At 42.0% G+C, this 17815-nt stretch overlaps 1 protein-coding gene across 1 annotated transcript; it reads left to right on the forward strand.

Annotated features, from left to right (window-relative positions):
- The first annotated feature begins 234 nt into the window (after window positions 1-234).
- LOC131920091 (cyclin-dependent kinase inhibitor 3) lies at window positions 235-939 on the forward strand. Its single transcript, XM_059274507.1, has one exon. It carries the CDS (start codon window positions 284-286, stop codon window positions 920-922), a length of 639 nt encoding a protein of 212 aa, XP_059130490.1. The 5' UTR covers window positions 235-283; the 3' UTR covers window positions 923-939.
- Window positions 940-17815: the final 16876 nt, after the last annotated feature.

Here is a 17815-nt window from a genome sequence, read left to right on the forward strand (position 1 = left end):
AGAAGAAAACGCCTGGTCCAGAAAGTCCCGACCACTGTGGGTGTCACCGTTCTCCAGGTGGGTTCCTCGACTCTGTAAGTGGAGAAGGAACGCTGTGCAGCAGTGTGTACTCACCGCTCTCTGCTCCCTGAGTGCGATGCCTGTGTGATGCCCCGCTGCTTTGATATCCCTGCTGTCATGGATGGACTGTGCTCCTGAACTGTGAGTCGGAATAAAGCCTCTCTCCCGGCGACGCGGATGCTGCGAAGGAGGCCGCACTGGTTACGGCGTGCCGCGGCCCGGGATGAAGCCGCCCATTTCAATACAAGCAAGTGAGTTTGATTCTTCAGACGAAGAGCCTAGTGAAGATGAACAGACTCCAATTCAAATTTCATGGCTACCTCTGTCACGAGTGAATTGTTCTCAGTTTCTTGGCTTATGTGCTCTTCCAGGTTATAAATTTAAAGATGTTAGAAGAAATATTCAAAAAGATACAGAGGAACTAAAGAGCTACGGGATCCAAGATGTATTTGTTTTCTGCACCAGAGGGGAGCTGTCAAAATATAGAGTCCCAAACCTTCTGGACCTGTACCAACAGTCTGGAATTGTCACCCATCACCACCCAATCCCAGATGGAGGGACTCCTGACATAGGCAGCTGCTGGGAAATCATGGAGGAGCTGGCCACCTGCCTTAAGAGCAACCGGAAAACCCTGATACACTGTTACGGAGGACTTGGAAGATCCTGTCTTGTAGCTGCCTGCCTCCTCCTATACTTGTCCGACTCAGTATCACCACAGCAAGCCATAGACAGCCTTCGAGATCTCAGGGGATCTGGGGCGATACAGACCATCAAGCAATATAATTATCTTCATGAGTTCCGGGACAAATTAGCTGCATATCTATCATCAAGAGATTCACTATCAAGATCTGTGTCAAGATAATGAAGATTTCGAATATATGACTAGGTGTGACGTTTCCAAGTTCTCCAGCATAATTTGTATTGAATTACCAAACTTCTAGTGCTACCATCCTGAATATAAATGTTCTGTGCGGATAAAAAAAAAAAAAAAAAAAAAAAAAAAAGCCTCTCTCCCCTGGGTTACGTCCCCCCCCGCCGCCCCCCCCCCCCCCCCCCCCGAGTATTTAATCTTAACAAAAGAAAAGACATTAAGACAAGGGTTATCTGGGGATTTTCTGAGTATAAATTATATATATATATATATATATATAATCAACTTTTTAGAGATTATGCTGTATAACCTCTTTTTTCACTCTAAAATTTATTTTATTTATTTATTTTTATTTTGTGTGTGTGTGTGTGTGTGTGTGTGTGTGTGTGTGTGTGTGATTTGTTTGGTGGGCTCAAGTGCCATGGCACACATATGTGGAGGTCAGAGGACAACTTTGTGGAGTCAGTTCTCTCCTTCTACCTTCATATGAATTTCAGGGACAGAACTTGGGTCTCCAGGCTTTCACAGCAAGGCCTTCACCCTCTGAGCCACCTTGCTAGCCTCATCTGTTTTTCAAAAGTCACATTTACTTGAAAGTCGCAAGACTCTCATGTTAGTTCCTTGAGACAGGCCTCACTGTCTCAACTATAGGCATAGGTGTTATTTCCTGTTTGCAACTGTGTTTTTCTTATACTCAGTTGGGGTCTATAGTCTTCTTAGTGTTTATTTCCCTCCATGTGGGTTAGTTACTGACCCTCATTCTGCTTCTTTAGATTGTTCAGATTGGTGACTGGATGACTGGTCTTCTACCTTGTCCTCTATAATGGCATGATCATACAATGTTAGGATTTTTCCCCCTTAGCACACGATTTTACATCAATCCCTTGATTTTTGACTTGTTGTTTTTTCATTTTCACCCACATCCAGTTATTCTCTAATTTTCCTTCTGGTGTCCTCTCTGAGTAATGAGTCATTGGGAAATGTGTTGACTATTTTCTATTTGTGGATTTTCCAGAATTTTTTTTTTTTATATTTGGTGCCAGTTTGGTATTACTTGTGGTGGTTTGAATGAGAATATAAGAGTCTCATAGGCTCTTAGATTTGAGTACTTGGTCCATAGTTGGTGGAACTGTTTTAGGAAGGATTAGGAGGTGTGGCCCTGTTGGAGGAGGTGTGTCACTCAAGGCAGGCTTTGAGTTTTCAAAAGCCCATGGCAGGCCCAGTTACATCTCTCTCTGCCTGGTACTTGTGGATATGAGCTCTCAGATCCAATACCATGCCTATGTTCCTGCCACCATGCTCTCTGCCATGATGGTCGTGGACTCACCCTCTGAAACTGTAAGCCCCCATTAAATGTTTTCTCCTGTACACTGCTTTGGTTGTGATATTTTAGTCCACAATAGAAAAGTAACTAAGACATTATTGTTGCTCAGGAACATTGTTTATAAATATTTCAATTATCTTATACTTTTTTGAAAGTTGCTTTACAATCCAGAATGTTGTCGATCTTTGACTCTATCATGTACATCAGATAAGATAATGTAGCTGGGGTTGAGGATTTAGCTCAGTGGTAGAGTGCTTGCCTAGCAAGCACAAGGCCCTGGGTTCGGTCCTCAGCTCCGGAAAAAAAAAAAAAAGATAATATAGCATGTCATTGCTGTCTAGAGTATATAAATGAAAATTACATTTAGTTGGTTTCTAATAATTTCCCAACTTTTCTATGTTACTAAGGTTCCCAGTTGCTTTGAATGTGTCTCCCAAGAGTTCCTGTGTTGGGAGCTCGGTTCTTGGTGTGATGTGTTGGGGAGTATTGAACTTGTAAGAGATGAACACCAATGAGAAACAATTAGCTGGATGACGACACTCTTCATAGAAAGAATCTATGTGGTTCTCATGAGATACTGGTTAGTTCTCTGTTCTTATTTTATAGAAGACATATCCTGCTGTCTGAGACACTCTCTGAGGCCCGATGTCACTGTGTGATCTCTCCCTCTTGTATGTTCTTACTATTGTGATACCATCCACCAGGAGGTCCTTATCACAGCCCAACTCATGCCAGCGTCATGCCTTTGGACTCCACGCCTATAACTAGTTAAACCTATTTTCTTTATGAAGTGACCAGTCTTAGGCATTTTTTTACAGTAATAAAACATGGACTAATACATATGTAAACCAAGATGCTGACAAAAACTAAGATGTGACTTATTTTGTGCATGCTACCAATTATTCGGAGATTATTGTTAAAGGTCTTCAATTATAATTATGGCTTTGCTTTTTTTCCTCCTTCATGACTACCAGTTTCAGATTCATATACTTTGAAGTGCTATTTTTAATGCATACATACCAAGAAATATTCTGATGAGTTTATCCAGTTACCAGATGGAGTAATACTTCTCATCACTTACAATATTTTCTTCTGAAGTTTATTTTTTGTCTTATATTAATATAAATATTCTAATTTCCTCACAAGTTGTTTTTCATTTTATATGTTTCTCCAACTTTTTGCTTCTAACTTACATCTCCATAGTTAATGTGGGATTCTTACCTACAGTAAACAGTTAGACCTTGCAGTATAGTTGGTTCTCTCCTTCCCCCTTGTGGGGCTTGAGGATCAACCTCAGTCATCAGGCTTGGCAGCAAATGAATTTACTTGTTATGCCATCCTCTGGCCTTCAAACAATGTAGCACTCTACCTACAATATAAAAACCTTACAAAAATATGCTTCCAATGTCTACCTCCTATACACAGTGTTATCTCTCTGTACTTTGGGTCTCTGTATGTTATGTCCCACCATTATAATGGTGCTACTATTTTGTTTTAAATCTTAATCATATTTGAAAGAAATAAAAAATTAAAGAGATAATGTTTTGAAGAATTTGCCCTTATACATTCACCTCTAGCATCCTTTTTGTTTTGCTATTTAATCTCCATTTGATACTATTTTATTTTTGTAGAGCTAATAGAGTTTCTTTGGACCTTTCTTGAGTACAGGCTGCCCATGGTCAGGTCTACTTTGGCTGGTTTAAAAAATCTTTTGGACTGATGAGCTGCCTCAACAGGCAAAGGTGCATGGCCACCAAGACTGCCCAGCTGAGTTCCATCCTGGGAACCCACATGGTAGAGGGAGAACACTACCCTCTGCAAGCTGTCCTCAGACACACACACACACACACACACACACACACACACACACACACGAATGAGCACACACATGCTCCAAACAAAAGATTTTTAAAAGTCTTTATTTCTCTTAGATTTTTGAAAGACTCTCTCACTGGGTACAGAATTCAGGGTGTATAATCTGTCAGCCCTTGTTATTGCCCTAATTCTCAGAGCTTCGTTCTTTAGAATGAGAAGCTGCCTAAATCCCACCCCACACCCCCACCCCACCCCAGTACCAAAGATGCCCTTGCCTCTGGTTATCTGCAAGTTGAGAATGTACCACTTTTTCACAACTAGGTCATGATGCATTTCTCTTATGAGATTTTATTTCCATTTGTATTGTTTGTGGTTTGCTAAGATTCCTCTAACCGAGTTTATGTATTCACATCAAAGCCCTTTTACTCTAACTGTGTACTTCTAACTTTTTCTTGCTTAACTTTTTTCTTTTTCTTATATTATAATTATATGCGTTAAGCCATCTGACATTGTGTTTTCAACTGTAGGATAAAAGCACATTTTAAAATTAGTTTTATACTTCTTCAGGCTCACTATTTGATTATATAGTATACACTATGGCACTAATTCCACTAAATGTTTTATTATTGTAGAAATTGTGGGATTTTTTTCTCTCAAAGCTGAATGAGGATATTTAAAATGTTCTTTAAAGCTATCTTCATAATTTAATATTGTCTTCCATGTCCTGGAGTATATTCTTAAAAATAGGTCAGAACTGCTTTATTGTCTGTAACTATTCCAGTTCTTGTTATTCCTGGATCAGTTCCTATTGATTCATTCTTCTTCCAGCTATAGGTCATATTTTCCTGTTTCTTTGCATGTCTTTGATTAGATCCTGAATATTTTGACTTTGATGTTCTTGGGCGATAAACTTCATTAAAGAGTTGGATTTGTTCTGGTGTGTAGCTGGGTCCCTTGTGATTTCTCTGAGGCTTGTTTTTTTTTTTTTTTTTTTTTTTTTCTCTGCGATGGTGGGTCTATCATTCTGGAATGAGCCTTCATTCTGGGAAAATTTGTCTCACAACTTTTACATGATGCTTATAACAGCTCTATTCTTCATGACATCTGGCTGTTGTAGTTGGTGGGGTTCTACCCTTATCCCGTTCTTGATGAGCTCCGAGGATTGCTGGCTCCGATTGAGGTTGAGTTCCCCCGTTTCCTTGGGTAGTTGCCACCCGCAGGTGTGCAGATAAACACTTGACCAGCAACAGGACCCCACTACAGCAATAACTGCTTCAGTGGTACCAGCACACCTACGCTGCTCTCCTGGCTTATTCTGTCTGCTTTTGTTCCTGGGAACCGGACAAGCAGTACTTTAGGTCACTGTAACTCTTGCATCATCGCTTTCTACTTCTCAGGCATCATCATCCCGTGACACCTGCTAGCCGGGTTCTGAGATCTGTTGTCTCGTGCATTCATCTGGTTGATGATTGTTTACACTGAGAAGGAAACTCTGGGGACAGTTAGCTAACCACTGATGGGAAGAAGCCTATAGCTCTTGCCGGCTTATGTTGTTATTTGTGCAATAGTTTACTTTAATATAGCTCAGTGTAGTTTGTCCAGTTATGTTACTGTGAAAAATCCATCCTTTATATAAGACATGAAAGACAAGAAGGCACACTCATGAAGATTGATAACTTGGAATTCATTAAAATTAAAACTGCCTGTCTGTAAAGGACTCTGTGAAGCAAAGAGAAGGATAATGCGTAGACAGAAGAGACGCTTGCAAAGACAAACCAACAAAGGGCGATTCAGGACAGACAGACAAGTTCTAGAACTCTGATTTCAAAACACCCTTGCTGGGCATGATGGCCCACACTTTTAATCCCAGCACTCAGGGAGCAGAGACAGGTGGATCTCTATGAATTCTAAGCCATCCTGGTCTACAGAGAGAGTTCCAGGACAGGCAGGACTACACAGAGAAACCATATCTCAAAACAAAACAAAACAAAACAACAAAAAACAAAACAAACAAACAAAAACACCCCATTGGTTTCTCCAACCTTTTGCTTTTAACTTATGTCTTTACTGTTCAAGTGGGATTGTGTCTTTATAGTTAAACAGTTAAGCCTTTCGGAGTTGTTTTTTTTTTTCCTTTCATCACACAGGAAATCAAACTCCGAGCGACCCAGGCATGATGGCACACTTGTAAACCCCGCACTTGGGAGGCAGAGGCACTGAGTTTGAGGACAGCCTTGTCTACACAGCAAGCTTGAGGCTACCTTTAAGATCTTGTCCCGGGAATAACAACAACAAATAGACCAAAAATCACAAGAGACACCTTATTAAAGAATCTATACAGACAATAAAGAAGTATATGACAAGATTCTTTATATATCATCAGGAAAATGAAATTTAAAACAATAATGAGATTCTACTACATTCCTGTTGTAATGGCCAAATCCAGAGCAATGGCAAGGCCAAATGCTGACAAGAATGTGAGGGACCAGAGATTCTCACCCACTATTGGAAAAGCCTCTTTGGAGGACAATTTGCTTGTTCCTTCAAGACACCAACACACTCCTGTTGTATACTCTCATTATTTGGTAATTAGCCAAAGAATGTGAGATTTGTTTCCACATAAATGCCTGCACAAGAATTTATAGGGATTTTATTCAGAACTGTCAGAACTTAAGATGAAGACGCCCATCACTAGGTGACTGAATAAACAAGCTGGTGGAGATACAGCGCTCTATTGCAGGGTACTGAAAAGAAAGGAGTTATCAAGTCATCTGAAGATCTGGTGAAGTTGCACCTGAGTAATGAGGAGCCTCCAGGGGGCATTTCTTTATCTCATTTTCCAGATTGTGTGATTCCTTTGTTGTTGTTGTTGTTGTTGTTGTTAAAATGTTATCTTCATGAAACAGCCATAGCAGTATGATTTTTCGATACTTTTACCTGATTGAAAAAAAGCCTAAAACACTGCATGGATTGTTGGATATTTTGCTTGTTTGTTTTACTGGGCCATGAAATTCAAAAGGTCTCCCTCCATTGTCTTAGATGACAATCACACTCACAAAGGGACTAAGGGGGAATAGAGCAAAGGAAACGGGCCATCCGGGTTGCCGGCCTTTGGTGAGGCTAGATAGCATGATGTCTAGTGCTACCTTCCAGCTAGCAGAAGTGATAATGAAGCAGTTAATCTAAACAGGCCTCTGCCAGCTAGATACAGACAGGCTATTTTCGTCAGAGCAGGTTCCCCGGGAAGCAGACACCAAGGCGGAGTGGAGAATGCACGAGATATCGGAGTGGGGATTGAATGATGATGAGAGCCAGCAGGAGTAGGCAGCGAGATGCTTTTGCCTGTTCTGACTGCTCCGAGCCAAGATGGGGAAGGAAGAAACTTGAATAGAAAGGGACCCGGCTTGTGCTAGAATGCGTCTCATCTAGCCCAAGCCAAGCTCTCCATACAAAAGTACAGGAGTCCTTCCTTAGGTAGACATGGCCAGCTCCTGTCTATGTCTGCCGGTCCCTGGGACTGGCCAGGCTTCCCATAGACAAGCAACCTTGGCCCAGATGCTGTCCCAGCCCTTGAAGGTCTGCAGCTGGTAGTTTTTGCCTAAGCATGCTCGACATATGCAGGTCTGCTTTGGAGGGGAATCAGAGCAAAGAGCTTCTCCACGTCCATCACTCTAATTTAGCACATCCATGCTGTAGACGTGGTGGTCTTGAAAAAGAATGGGCTTAGTTCACAAGAATACAACAAGGACGCTGTCCTCAGACTTCCCAGGATACATTCTTGCCTTTTAGATTGAGCCTAAGTCTGCTGGCAGAAGGACAGTTGCTGTCACTGATTCTCCAGTTGATGTTTCCACTATGTATTTTTTTTGTGTGTGTCACTGTGCCCTAATTTCCTGACCCGTGGAAGGGGCATTACAACATATCCTCTTAGCCCAAATATAATTGGAAATAATGTGAGGGAGAGGAGGGAGGGAAAAGGGAGATACAGTCTGCCTCTTCCTAAAGCCAAGATATTTCACAGAAAAACCGAGTGTCTTCACCAATTACCAGCCTTTCCCTCAGCGCCCCACTCATTTAATAAATGGATATTGAATTATCAGTGGTTTCTCCAAATGAAAAGACTAGAATTACCCCCTATAAGTATTAGAAGCATTAATGAAGAATGTTTTCCTTTCACTGATTTACTTAGACCCACCATTACGTTAATTCTTACGTTATACTCTGAAAACGTATTTTGGGTTTCTTGTGACCACACTAGGGCAGTATCCCTGGGCTTCCCGTTTATTATTAGTTCTCTAATGAAATTTTGCATCGTAAATCACTGGCTTCCTTAGCATTTACAGTTTGCTTCCCTTCAAACAAAAAAGAGTTTCATTAGCTTTTCAGAAAGGTCAAGCTGCATTGTTTATTCAGATCCAGTGTTCTAAATTTAAACATCCTAGCGAGCGTCGGTTCTGGGCGTGGAGGGAAGATGGAATACTCTAGAATTATAACTCAAAGGAGAGTACAACTGCAATGGAACCCCCAGACAGTCCACATTATGAGTTTCTTAAAAAGGAACTTTTATTTCAGACTGAAGTTATATGGAGACAAGCAAAGGTAAAATTGCTCTACGCACATCCCCGGCATGTACAATGGAGATGACTCAGGCCACAGCTCAGCTCTAACCTAAGACATTACAGATTCCTCTGCAGTGGGTTGAGACACAGTCTTGCACACTCATCGGGATCTGTGGTTAAGAGAGTGACAACGTGTTCCTGGAGGTAGAACTACATAACAGAAGCATGTGTGACAACAGGAATTCACCAACAGATGTGAGAGGTGCCACGTTCCCAGGTAGGATCTTAGCCCCTCCTGGCTGATCTTTGAACACAGACTCACAAGAGGCCTTCTTTCTTCCAGGAGCTAAAACAGGATGAGGCCAGGAAGTAGGCTGCCCTGACTCGATCCCCAAGAATACAGTCAGGGATGGCTTCTTATTGTCAACATCAGAAACAACAGAAAGCTGGTTGAGGTTCTGTGAAGAAACATGTGGTCTGAAGTATCCCGGGAGCAAAATGTAGCATCTGAGAGACAGAGATATGAGAACGGAACGTTAGGACATTTGGGAGACATTAGACAAGAAGGAGCTGAGCTTGTGTGGCATGAGATAACCAGAGATATGGATCAACAGGTGGGACAAAATTCTATATCTAGGAAGCCCAGAACAGAGGGTTGATTTGATGCCTTAGAGATGAGACCAGGAGTCTTCAAAGGTTTGGGGAGCAGTGAACTGTGGAAGGAGACTGTGAGAAAGAGGAATAGTGTGGGGGGGTTGAGGGGGCGCTTAGGAGGAGAGCATGGCCTCACTTAGTCCTGCTAGGAGCTCATGCTAACCAACCAGGTGTGAAGTGATGATGGGGGAGGGGAGTGATGAGAGAGAAGAGATGGGGATGAGATGTATTTCAAAGGAATACTCAGGAGGATTTAATAAACACTTTTCAGGAGATCAAAATCTCCCGGCTTAGGGAGGCTGCAACACAAGAGATAAGAAAATGACTACCAGTTGGGGAAGGCACAGGAGATAGAAGGCCTGGGAAATAGAAGCCAGGCCTGGAAGTCAGCACCCCATGACCTTGCCCAAGGCACTTGTTAATTCATTCCTTAAAATCACGGCTTGCCTCCATTAGGGAAACTTGCTAGCCTCTTGTACTCTGCTATTGTGTTAGAAGTCTAAGATCTGAGGAGAAAAGGTACACCATACACCAGCCCTCATCCAAAGCAGCGTTTCTGGAACTCCTTGGAACTTGCCACTGATTAAGGCAGGCTCTGACTGTGCCCACCCTCCTCACCTTGCTGTGCTTCTTCTGAGACTAAAGACACATAAACTCCAGGAGATTCAACTTGGCAAAGAATGTAACAGGCCTCCGCTCATTTGATTTCATCTTTGAAATCATCATTGTGTTGTGCAGAAAGATCGAACTCACTCTCTTATGGGAATTTGCCTCAGGGGGCTGTGGGGATGGCTGAGTGAGTGACAGCACTTGATATGACAGCATAAAGACCTGAGTTCCCAGAAGGGACAGAAAATGCTGGATATGAATACCCCCAGCACTGTGGGAGGCTTCCCGGCCACCAGTGTACTTCCGGGGTCAGTGACGGGCCCTGTACCAATAGAGTGAGGTACAGAGTGATGGAACGAGACACCTAAGTCCTTTGTTGGTCTTCATGTGCACACAGGCACATGCTCCTTCACACATGTGCATATACCCCACATGCACCACACCCACCCACAAACCCACACATATACAAAAGAACTATGCCCTTGCATAAATACAAATGAAATCACTATGGGGCTAAATTAAATCTGAAACTGAACAGATACAAACAGCATTGACCGTACATTGTCTTTACATGTTCTTTCACACATCTTTTTCAGGTGGTAGTTTTGCATTTTCTGAATTCTGCCTCCCGGGGTCCTGGTAATGGTGCATGCATTTTTACATCTGTCCAGGAGGAAAGAAAGAATTCCATGAAAAGGTAAATACAGCAGACAGTGAGACACTAGAGAACATGCTTGCTAAAATTCATAATGAAACATGACCCACAAGGGAAAAACGAAACAGTAGAATGGACAGTGTGCCAGAGCGTACATTCATAGAATAGAGAAACTTCTATCTTCAGACTGTAACATCTATAAAGGAACACTTTTTTTTTACTTGACTGTTTAGGGACATAATAATACATAAGGAAATCCCCAGACTTGTGTGTGGGAGGGAATGGAAGACTGGGGGATCAGTTGGAAAGTCAGCTGCAATGGGCATGCAGAAGGGCTTCCTCCATGGTTTCAATTATTCATTTCCTTAGCTGAAGAGTGTGTGCATGGGTGTTCATTACATAATTCTGTAGCCTTTTTGTAGCTTTGAAATAGTTAACTATGTGTCTCATCTAAGTCTCTGTTTCTTTCCTCAGAAGAGTGTCTACCTGGTAGGGTGCCTTTCTCACAGTGGACTCACAGTGTTGAAGAGAATCACATCTTGCAGAGGAAGGTAAGAGGACTCTTGCATGTTTAGCTACTCAGTGGACAGGCAATTTTCATGGACCTCTCAGAAGTATACACTTGGGAAAGTGTTTTGCTGCATGCAAATTCCCCATGCACGAAGAAGAGGAGCCATCTTTTCATATTTCTGTGAAAAGGAAAGGGCTCCTTCATTGTTCAAAACTCAAGAACAAATCTGTGAGTCTCTAGGGATGACCAGAAACCTGAGCCTTGCTGAGGCCTAAGAGGGGGCTTAGAAAAATACCATCATCTCACAATGAGAACACATCCGTTTGGGGCCTTCTTTCCCCCTAAACCTAGTTTATAAACACAGCCTCACTACAGAGAGAATGTTTATCTTCAGGTGTTACGAACAGGTTCCTCCAAAGCAATGGCAGCTAAGGAAATGGACTCTGATGCTGGAGAATGATGGAACAGTGAAGGCAGAGTGCTTAAGTTCAAGCATCTTCTTCTCTGATTAATTTAGAAGTTCCACTAGTAAGTCTCAAGCCAAAGCTTGAATCTTGAAATCTCCTACTTTTCTGATTATTTAAACCAAGTTTTTAAAGTACACGTACATAAGAGAGAGAGAGAGAGAGAGAGAGAGAGAGAGAGAGAGAGAGAGAGAGAAGGAGGAGGAGAAGGAGGAGGAGGAGGAGGAGGAGGAGGAGGAGGAGGAGGAGGAGGAGGAGGAGGAAGAGAGCTTGTTGTAGTTTTGTAGTACCAAGAGTTTAAGACACATCCTGATACTATGCACAGTCTATCTGGGAAGTAGCTTATGGCAAAGTAACCTTAATCACATCTGGGGCCTGGTAACTTCTTTTTGTCTCTATGTGAACTTCCAGGGGCTGAGTTAACTAAATACTAAATTCGCTAACAAATCTTGACAGTTCTGAAAGTTTCCTTAAGGGCTGATGATATGTTTTTATCCCTATCATCATTTTTCATTGGAGAGTTCCATTTGTCATGTATCATTCATTACAAATGAACCCATACACTGAGCAAATGGTGAGACCATGCGGATCATCTTTCCAGTGGCCACTATCAGATTCCAATGGGCTTCAGCTCCCCAACATCAGTGTGTCAGTCCGTGGAGCATATGCTATCATGATTCTTGGTGATGCACCCATGATCAGGGATGAGGATATTTACAAGCTAAAGATAAATTACCCATCTCTCCAGAAATGTGGGTATGTGATGAGGGGCAAGTCAGTAGTTAAACACAATGAACAATGTTCTCAAAATCATCATGTGTCTTCACATTCTCTGAAGAACTGTAGTCAGACAGGAGACAGAGTGTTTGAAATCTTTACTTTCCTGGAATGCTTGGAGTGCATTGTTTCTAGTTTCCCATTCTCTTAATTTCCAGTCTAACCAGCAAATTGAGGCAGGGAGATCTCAATGGATACTTTCGGACTAATCTTTGTAGGTAACTTTTAAAAATGATTACCATCTATAACTGAGAGCTTTGGCCTCAAACATGTTTTATGAGAACTTATTGTACTTTGTCCTGGCATTTACACACGGACCTAAAGAGTTTTGAGCAAACTTGAATGTTGTGATCTTAGTCTCCTTTTGTGAAACTCTATGTAGTGAGTGGAGTCCTGCAGACTTCCCAGACCTAAGCCTTTCTAAGACATGATTTTACCATTTCAGCCTCAGGGGTTAGTTTGCTCAGAGCAATTTACAGGTTTGCAAAGAAATCTCAACCTATGTCCTGATACAGGATTCTAGGATCCTATAAAAAAAAAAATCTGTGAAAGAAAGAAAGAAAGAAGGAAGGAAGGAAAGAAAGAAAGAAAGAAAGAAAGAAAGAAAGAAAGAAAGAAGAAAGAAGGAGGGAGGGAGGAAGGAAGGGAGAAAGAAGGAGGGAGGGAGGGAGGAAGGAAGGGAGAAAAAGAATTAGGTAATAGCTTAAATATACTACTATGGAGAGGCATTATGTAGATCAGAAGAAATTAAGAATATTTTATTTATTTGCTTATCAATTACCCATTTATTCAGAAGTATTGACTGTATTTTAAATATAAACAAGGCATGGCCCATGCTTTCAAGGTATTTCCAGTCTAGTAAAGGGTGTATTTCCAGGGCTTACTAGCGCCATAAACATGTGAGTATCTGTCTATGTAGAATGGCAAGTTTTCGTGGATAGTCAAAATGTTCTTAGAAATGTGAGTGCCTCAGCCATGTCTCAAAGGATGGCCAAGCTATCATACACAGTGGAAAAGAGCAGTTTTTGCTTGTGGTAACAGTTAGAGATCTATATTAGAGATCTAAATGGTTTAGAATTACAGGGATGAAGAATGTGAGCTAAGACATGTAAAAACCAGAAAAGCGAAGTCAAAGGCACTGGGATAATTTCCTCATCCTAAAACCAAGAAGCTTTATCATTGAGAACTGGGAAAACCACAGCATCAGTGAATCAAGAGGGATACAGGACCCTGTTTACAAAGGTCACCCTGGCCAATTCTACAGCAGAGAGACTTGAGGAGGTCAATGTTAGAGACAAGGAGGCTGAATAAGAAACTAGGAGGATGTGAAGTGAGGGAGCAGCAGTGACCAAGAGGAGAGAGTGCCATGAGGAGTGACTAGGAGATGGAACTCTGTTTTGATACCTTTGGTGTTGGGGATGAGAGAAAGGAAACTTTGTTGCTGTCTTTGATTTTAATTGGTGGATAATGGTATAATTTCCTGAGGGAAAGGAGTAATAGGAATAGATTTCATTAGGCAGATTATTTCAGTTTTTAACCTACTAACTATAAAAAGATTGGCAGTACCTGCACTGAGTTGCTCGATAGGTAATTGAATAGATGAGGATCTCAAAGACGAGGTGTGTGGGCTATTTAGAAATTTTAACATTTAAATTGTAGTATTGTCTTTGGCGCATTAGGACTATATTAAATAAATAAAACTCAAGCATAAACTACTTTCAAAAAATAGATCTAAACTATAAGGAAAGAAAAGTTGAACAAAAATGAAGATGCGATGCTATTATCAATAAAAAAAACTTACAAAATCGAGTTGTCTAGAATGTGAGTGAAGATTAAAGAGATGTAAGAAATGATTAAACATGTAAAATAGTTGATGCATAAGAAAGCTGTAATTATTCTAACTTCTGTACCAAAGAGCACAGCTTCCAAATATGTCAAGGAATATGTCCAAAGAGCAAAGAAGAGAGAGGCGTAGCCATAGTCTCCAGGGGTGTGTGGTACAACTCCCTCAGGAGCCATGAGAACAGAGAGTGAACCCGCCGTGAACGGAAGGTCTGAAACATTCGACAGAATTAACAGACATTGACCATTGCGTTCCAAAGACTTGTCTTCCCAAGCACATTACACGTGCATCCAATTTGACCTTCTGGGCCACAAAACAAGTCTTGGCAACATTTTGAAAGATTGAAATCAATAGAATGCATCCTGGGTCCATGTTGGAATATTGTTGTGAGTCAGTAACATGTTTAGAAATTAAACAATATACTCGCAAATTATCTGTAAGTGAAAGAATTTTTGGTGGAAATTACGAAATATTATAACTAATGACAAAGGAAGTACAGTGTACCAAAGCCTGAGCTATCTTCCACTAAGCAAGGCTCTCGACCCCCTAGAATCCCACTGCACAGGTACTATAGATGTTGGAAAGGTAGCAGTGTTACGATAAGCAACCAGGATGACTAATTGCAAAGTTTGGGGTATTTTTTAGGACACAATTTCTTAGGGGTAAAATTTACCTTACTAAATTCAAGCAGAATTTAACAAATATAAATAGTTCTGCATGTGCTAAAGGAACTGAGTCTGTAAGCTAAAAATTTTCACAGAGAAAACTGCAGGCCCAGATGTCATCCCTAGTGAATTCTAATATTTAAGACAGAAACAACATAAGTATCCAAATATTAGAACACTTAATGGAGATTACAACTCTAAGTAAGGAAGAGCAGCAAGCTCTCAGAACTTTGCAATATCAAGGAATAGCTTAACACACCAAGTAACCAATTGCCTGAAAGTGAAGAGAATATGGAATGAGCAACAGGATGAGGAAACCAGAAACACCAGCTATGGCTTTGTAATCAGTAATCAGACATGTGGTCTTTAATATCTATATCTTTTTGCCTTGTTAATTATATGTGTGCTTTTATTGTAGTGGTGGATTGAATGGGAATGCCCCCCTAGGCTCATATGTTTGAATGTGTGGTCCCTAGTTAGTGGAACTGTTTGGGAAGGATTAGGAGGTGTGGCCTCGTTGGAGGAGATATGTCAGTGGGAGTGGGCTTTGAGGTTTCAAAAGCCCATGCCAAGCTTTCTCTCTCTCTCTCTCTCTCTCTCTCTCTCTCTCTCTCTCTCTCTCTCTCTCTCTCTCCCCCCCAGCTTGTTGCAGACATATAAGGATATAAAGTAGTTCTCAACTAATTCTCCAGTGTCATGCCTGCTACCATGTCCTCCACCATGATCATAACGAACTAGGCCTTTAAAACTGTAAGCAAGCCCCTCAGTTAAATGCTTTCTTCTATAAGTTGCCTTGGTCATGGTGTCTCTTCACAGAAATGGGACAGCGACTAAGACAATTTTCATGACATTTAATTATTCCTGTCTCTCTTTTCTCCATCTTAGTTATCTTGGCTGTCATTACCCGGCAATTGCCAGGTGACAGTATGTACACTCATGACCAAGGGAGAACAGGCAGAAGTGGGGAAAGATTTACAAGTTTATGCTGAATACAGATGCTGAGGGCATGAAGGGCAGGATGCAGATCTGGGCCCCCAGACTGGACTCTTATGGTTGAACTTTGGTTCTTCTAAGAGTGCTCCTCGGTTTTCCTCTGCTAAGGACTTAGCGGGGGCAGCTGGAGGCTGCAGTCCAACTGGTGATTTGTGCTAATACGGTGAAACATCAGTGTCATGAACTGTGTTTTAAAGTAAAGCTGCAGGTGCCATATGGAGTAATGAGAGAACGGAGCACAGAGTGAGGTCCCCCGGGTCTCTGAAGATCACACGCCCAGAGGCAACACATCTGAGTAATTCCTTCTGAGCGAGGCAGAGCTCGCAGTGCTGTTCCTGGACCGGAGCCTACTAAATATGTAGGGTTTTGATAGTGATCAGGATTACACATCAGCAGATCACTGAGTGAATAAATGGATTAACATCATACTGTAAGTATGAGCCCAAGAATGTGTTTGAAAGCAGCTGCTCTGGGAAGGGCTGGAACACAGCCACAGTGACAGACTGACACATTCTGGCCCCCAGGACAGAGTCGACCGACTGTTTGATGAGCTGAATACAAGTGTTATGTTTTCTGATACTGCTTCTCCAACAAGCTCAAATCCCCCAGGAACGGAGGAGCCAAAGAATGAGGTTCTAAGTGAGCCCTCAGTAAATCAAAAGGGAGGTTCAACCCCAGGCCAGACAGGCCAATTACCAACTCAGAGACATGGGTGGCTCCCCCACATGCTGCCTACAGTTGCATTATTTTGTTGGCTCCGTTCAAAAAGCAGTACTTCTGGTCACCTGTCATAAGCAGGAGATTTTTATCTCACCAAGAGCAGATTTTCATGTACTTGGAAAATTCCCATCTTGTTACAAAATGCTCTGAAATAGCAGTAGATAGCTTGTGTCTGTCTTCCAAGAGGCTAGAGAGTATTTTGACATACATCTTGCTTAATCTTAAAAACACCTCCTTGGAGCAAGGGGAAGGAGGGGACTAAACACACGTGGCATAGTGAACACTCAAGGCTTGCACAAAGCTCAAAGGGCAAAAATTGAAGAGCATAGAATGCAGTGCCTCTGTCTGCTAGGAAGGGTGACGTTCTGAACCCAGTTCTCTCTGTGAGAAACTCAGTTCACAACGTAGTCTTCTCTAATTAAAAAACACTTGCCAACATTCACCAAGAGCAACCCTAACAAGAGCTGAGGAAGGGATAGTGAATGCTGAGGTGACATCCATTCCACACCTCCTCCCCTGAATAGAATATTCCCTGTTTGTGCTGATAAGACAGAAATATCACAAACCGGGTGGCTTAAAACAACAAAAAATGTCTCACAGGTAGAGGTTGGAAAGTTGATGATCAAGGTCTTGATAGACGTAGTGTGTGGTGATGTTCCTCTGCCACACTGACAGGGCCTTCTTGCTAAATCCTCGTGTCGTAGAAGGGCCAAACAAGCTCCCCTGGGCCTCCTTCTGGCAGGTCTTTGTTTCTGTTGAGAAGATCTTTGAGACACCCAAGTTTTTTAGGCATGCCCATGCCCTCAATGATCCCACGTCTTCACACCACCACCCTGCCCCTTAGGCTTCAGTTTATGGATTTGGGGAGGACACGAATATTCAGGTCACAGGGAACAAAACCAAGGTCGTTGGGGAAAATAGTCCACTGATGGCTATAAAAGGTTATCCTGACCTACTGATAGTGACTGGTTTGGAAATGCACATGTGTGACCAGAGAGATTTTCTAGAGGCTTCTGAGGAAGTGCTCTTGCACTCTGAAGAGAGAGAAACACCACGGAAGCAGACTTTCTGTGGATGGATTGCTACTGGCAGCCATCCCACGGCCCCAAGAGGAACTGTCTTAGGATTAAACTGACTGACACCGTGGAGAGAAGTGTGGAAGATGAAAAGACTCTTAAGTCCTTGATGACATCATTGAACTTCTGGATCTGCTAAACCCAAAGCCAACCCTGCTCCTTTCCTCTCTTATGTAAGTTAAAGGTAAGTCTTATTTTCTAAGATAGCTTGAGGTGTTT

This window comes from Peromyscus eremicus, chromosome 9, assembly GCF_949786415.1.
Source record: "Peromyscus eremicus chromosome 9, PerEre_H2_v1, whole genome shotgun sequence".
Taxonomy (NCBI): Eukaryota; Metazoa; Chordata; class Mammalia; order Rodentia; family Cricetidae; genus Peromyscus; species Peromyscus eremicus.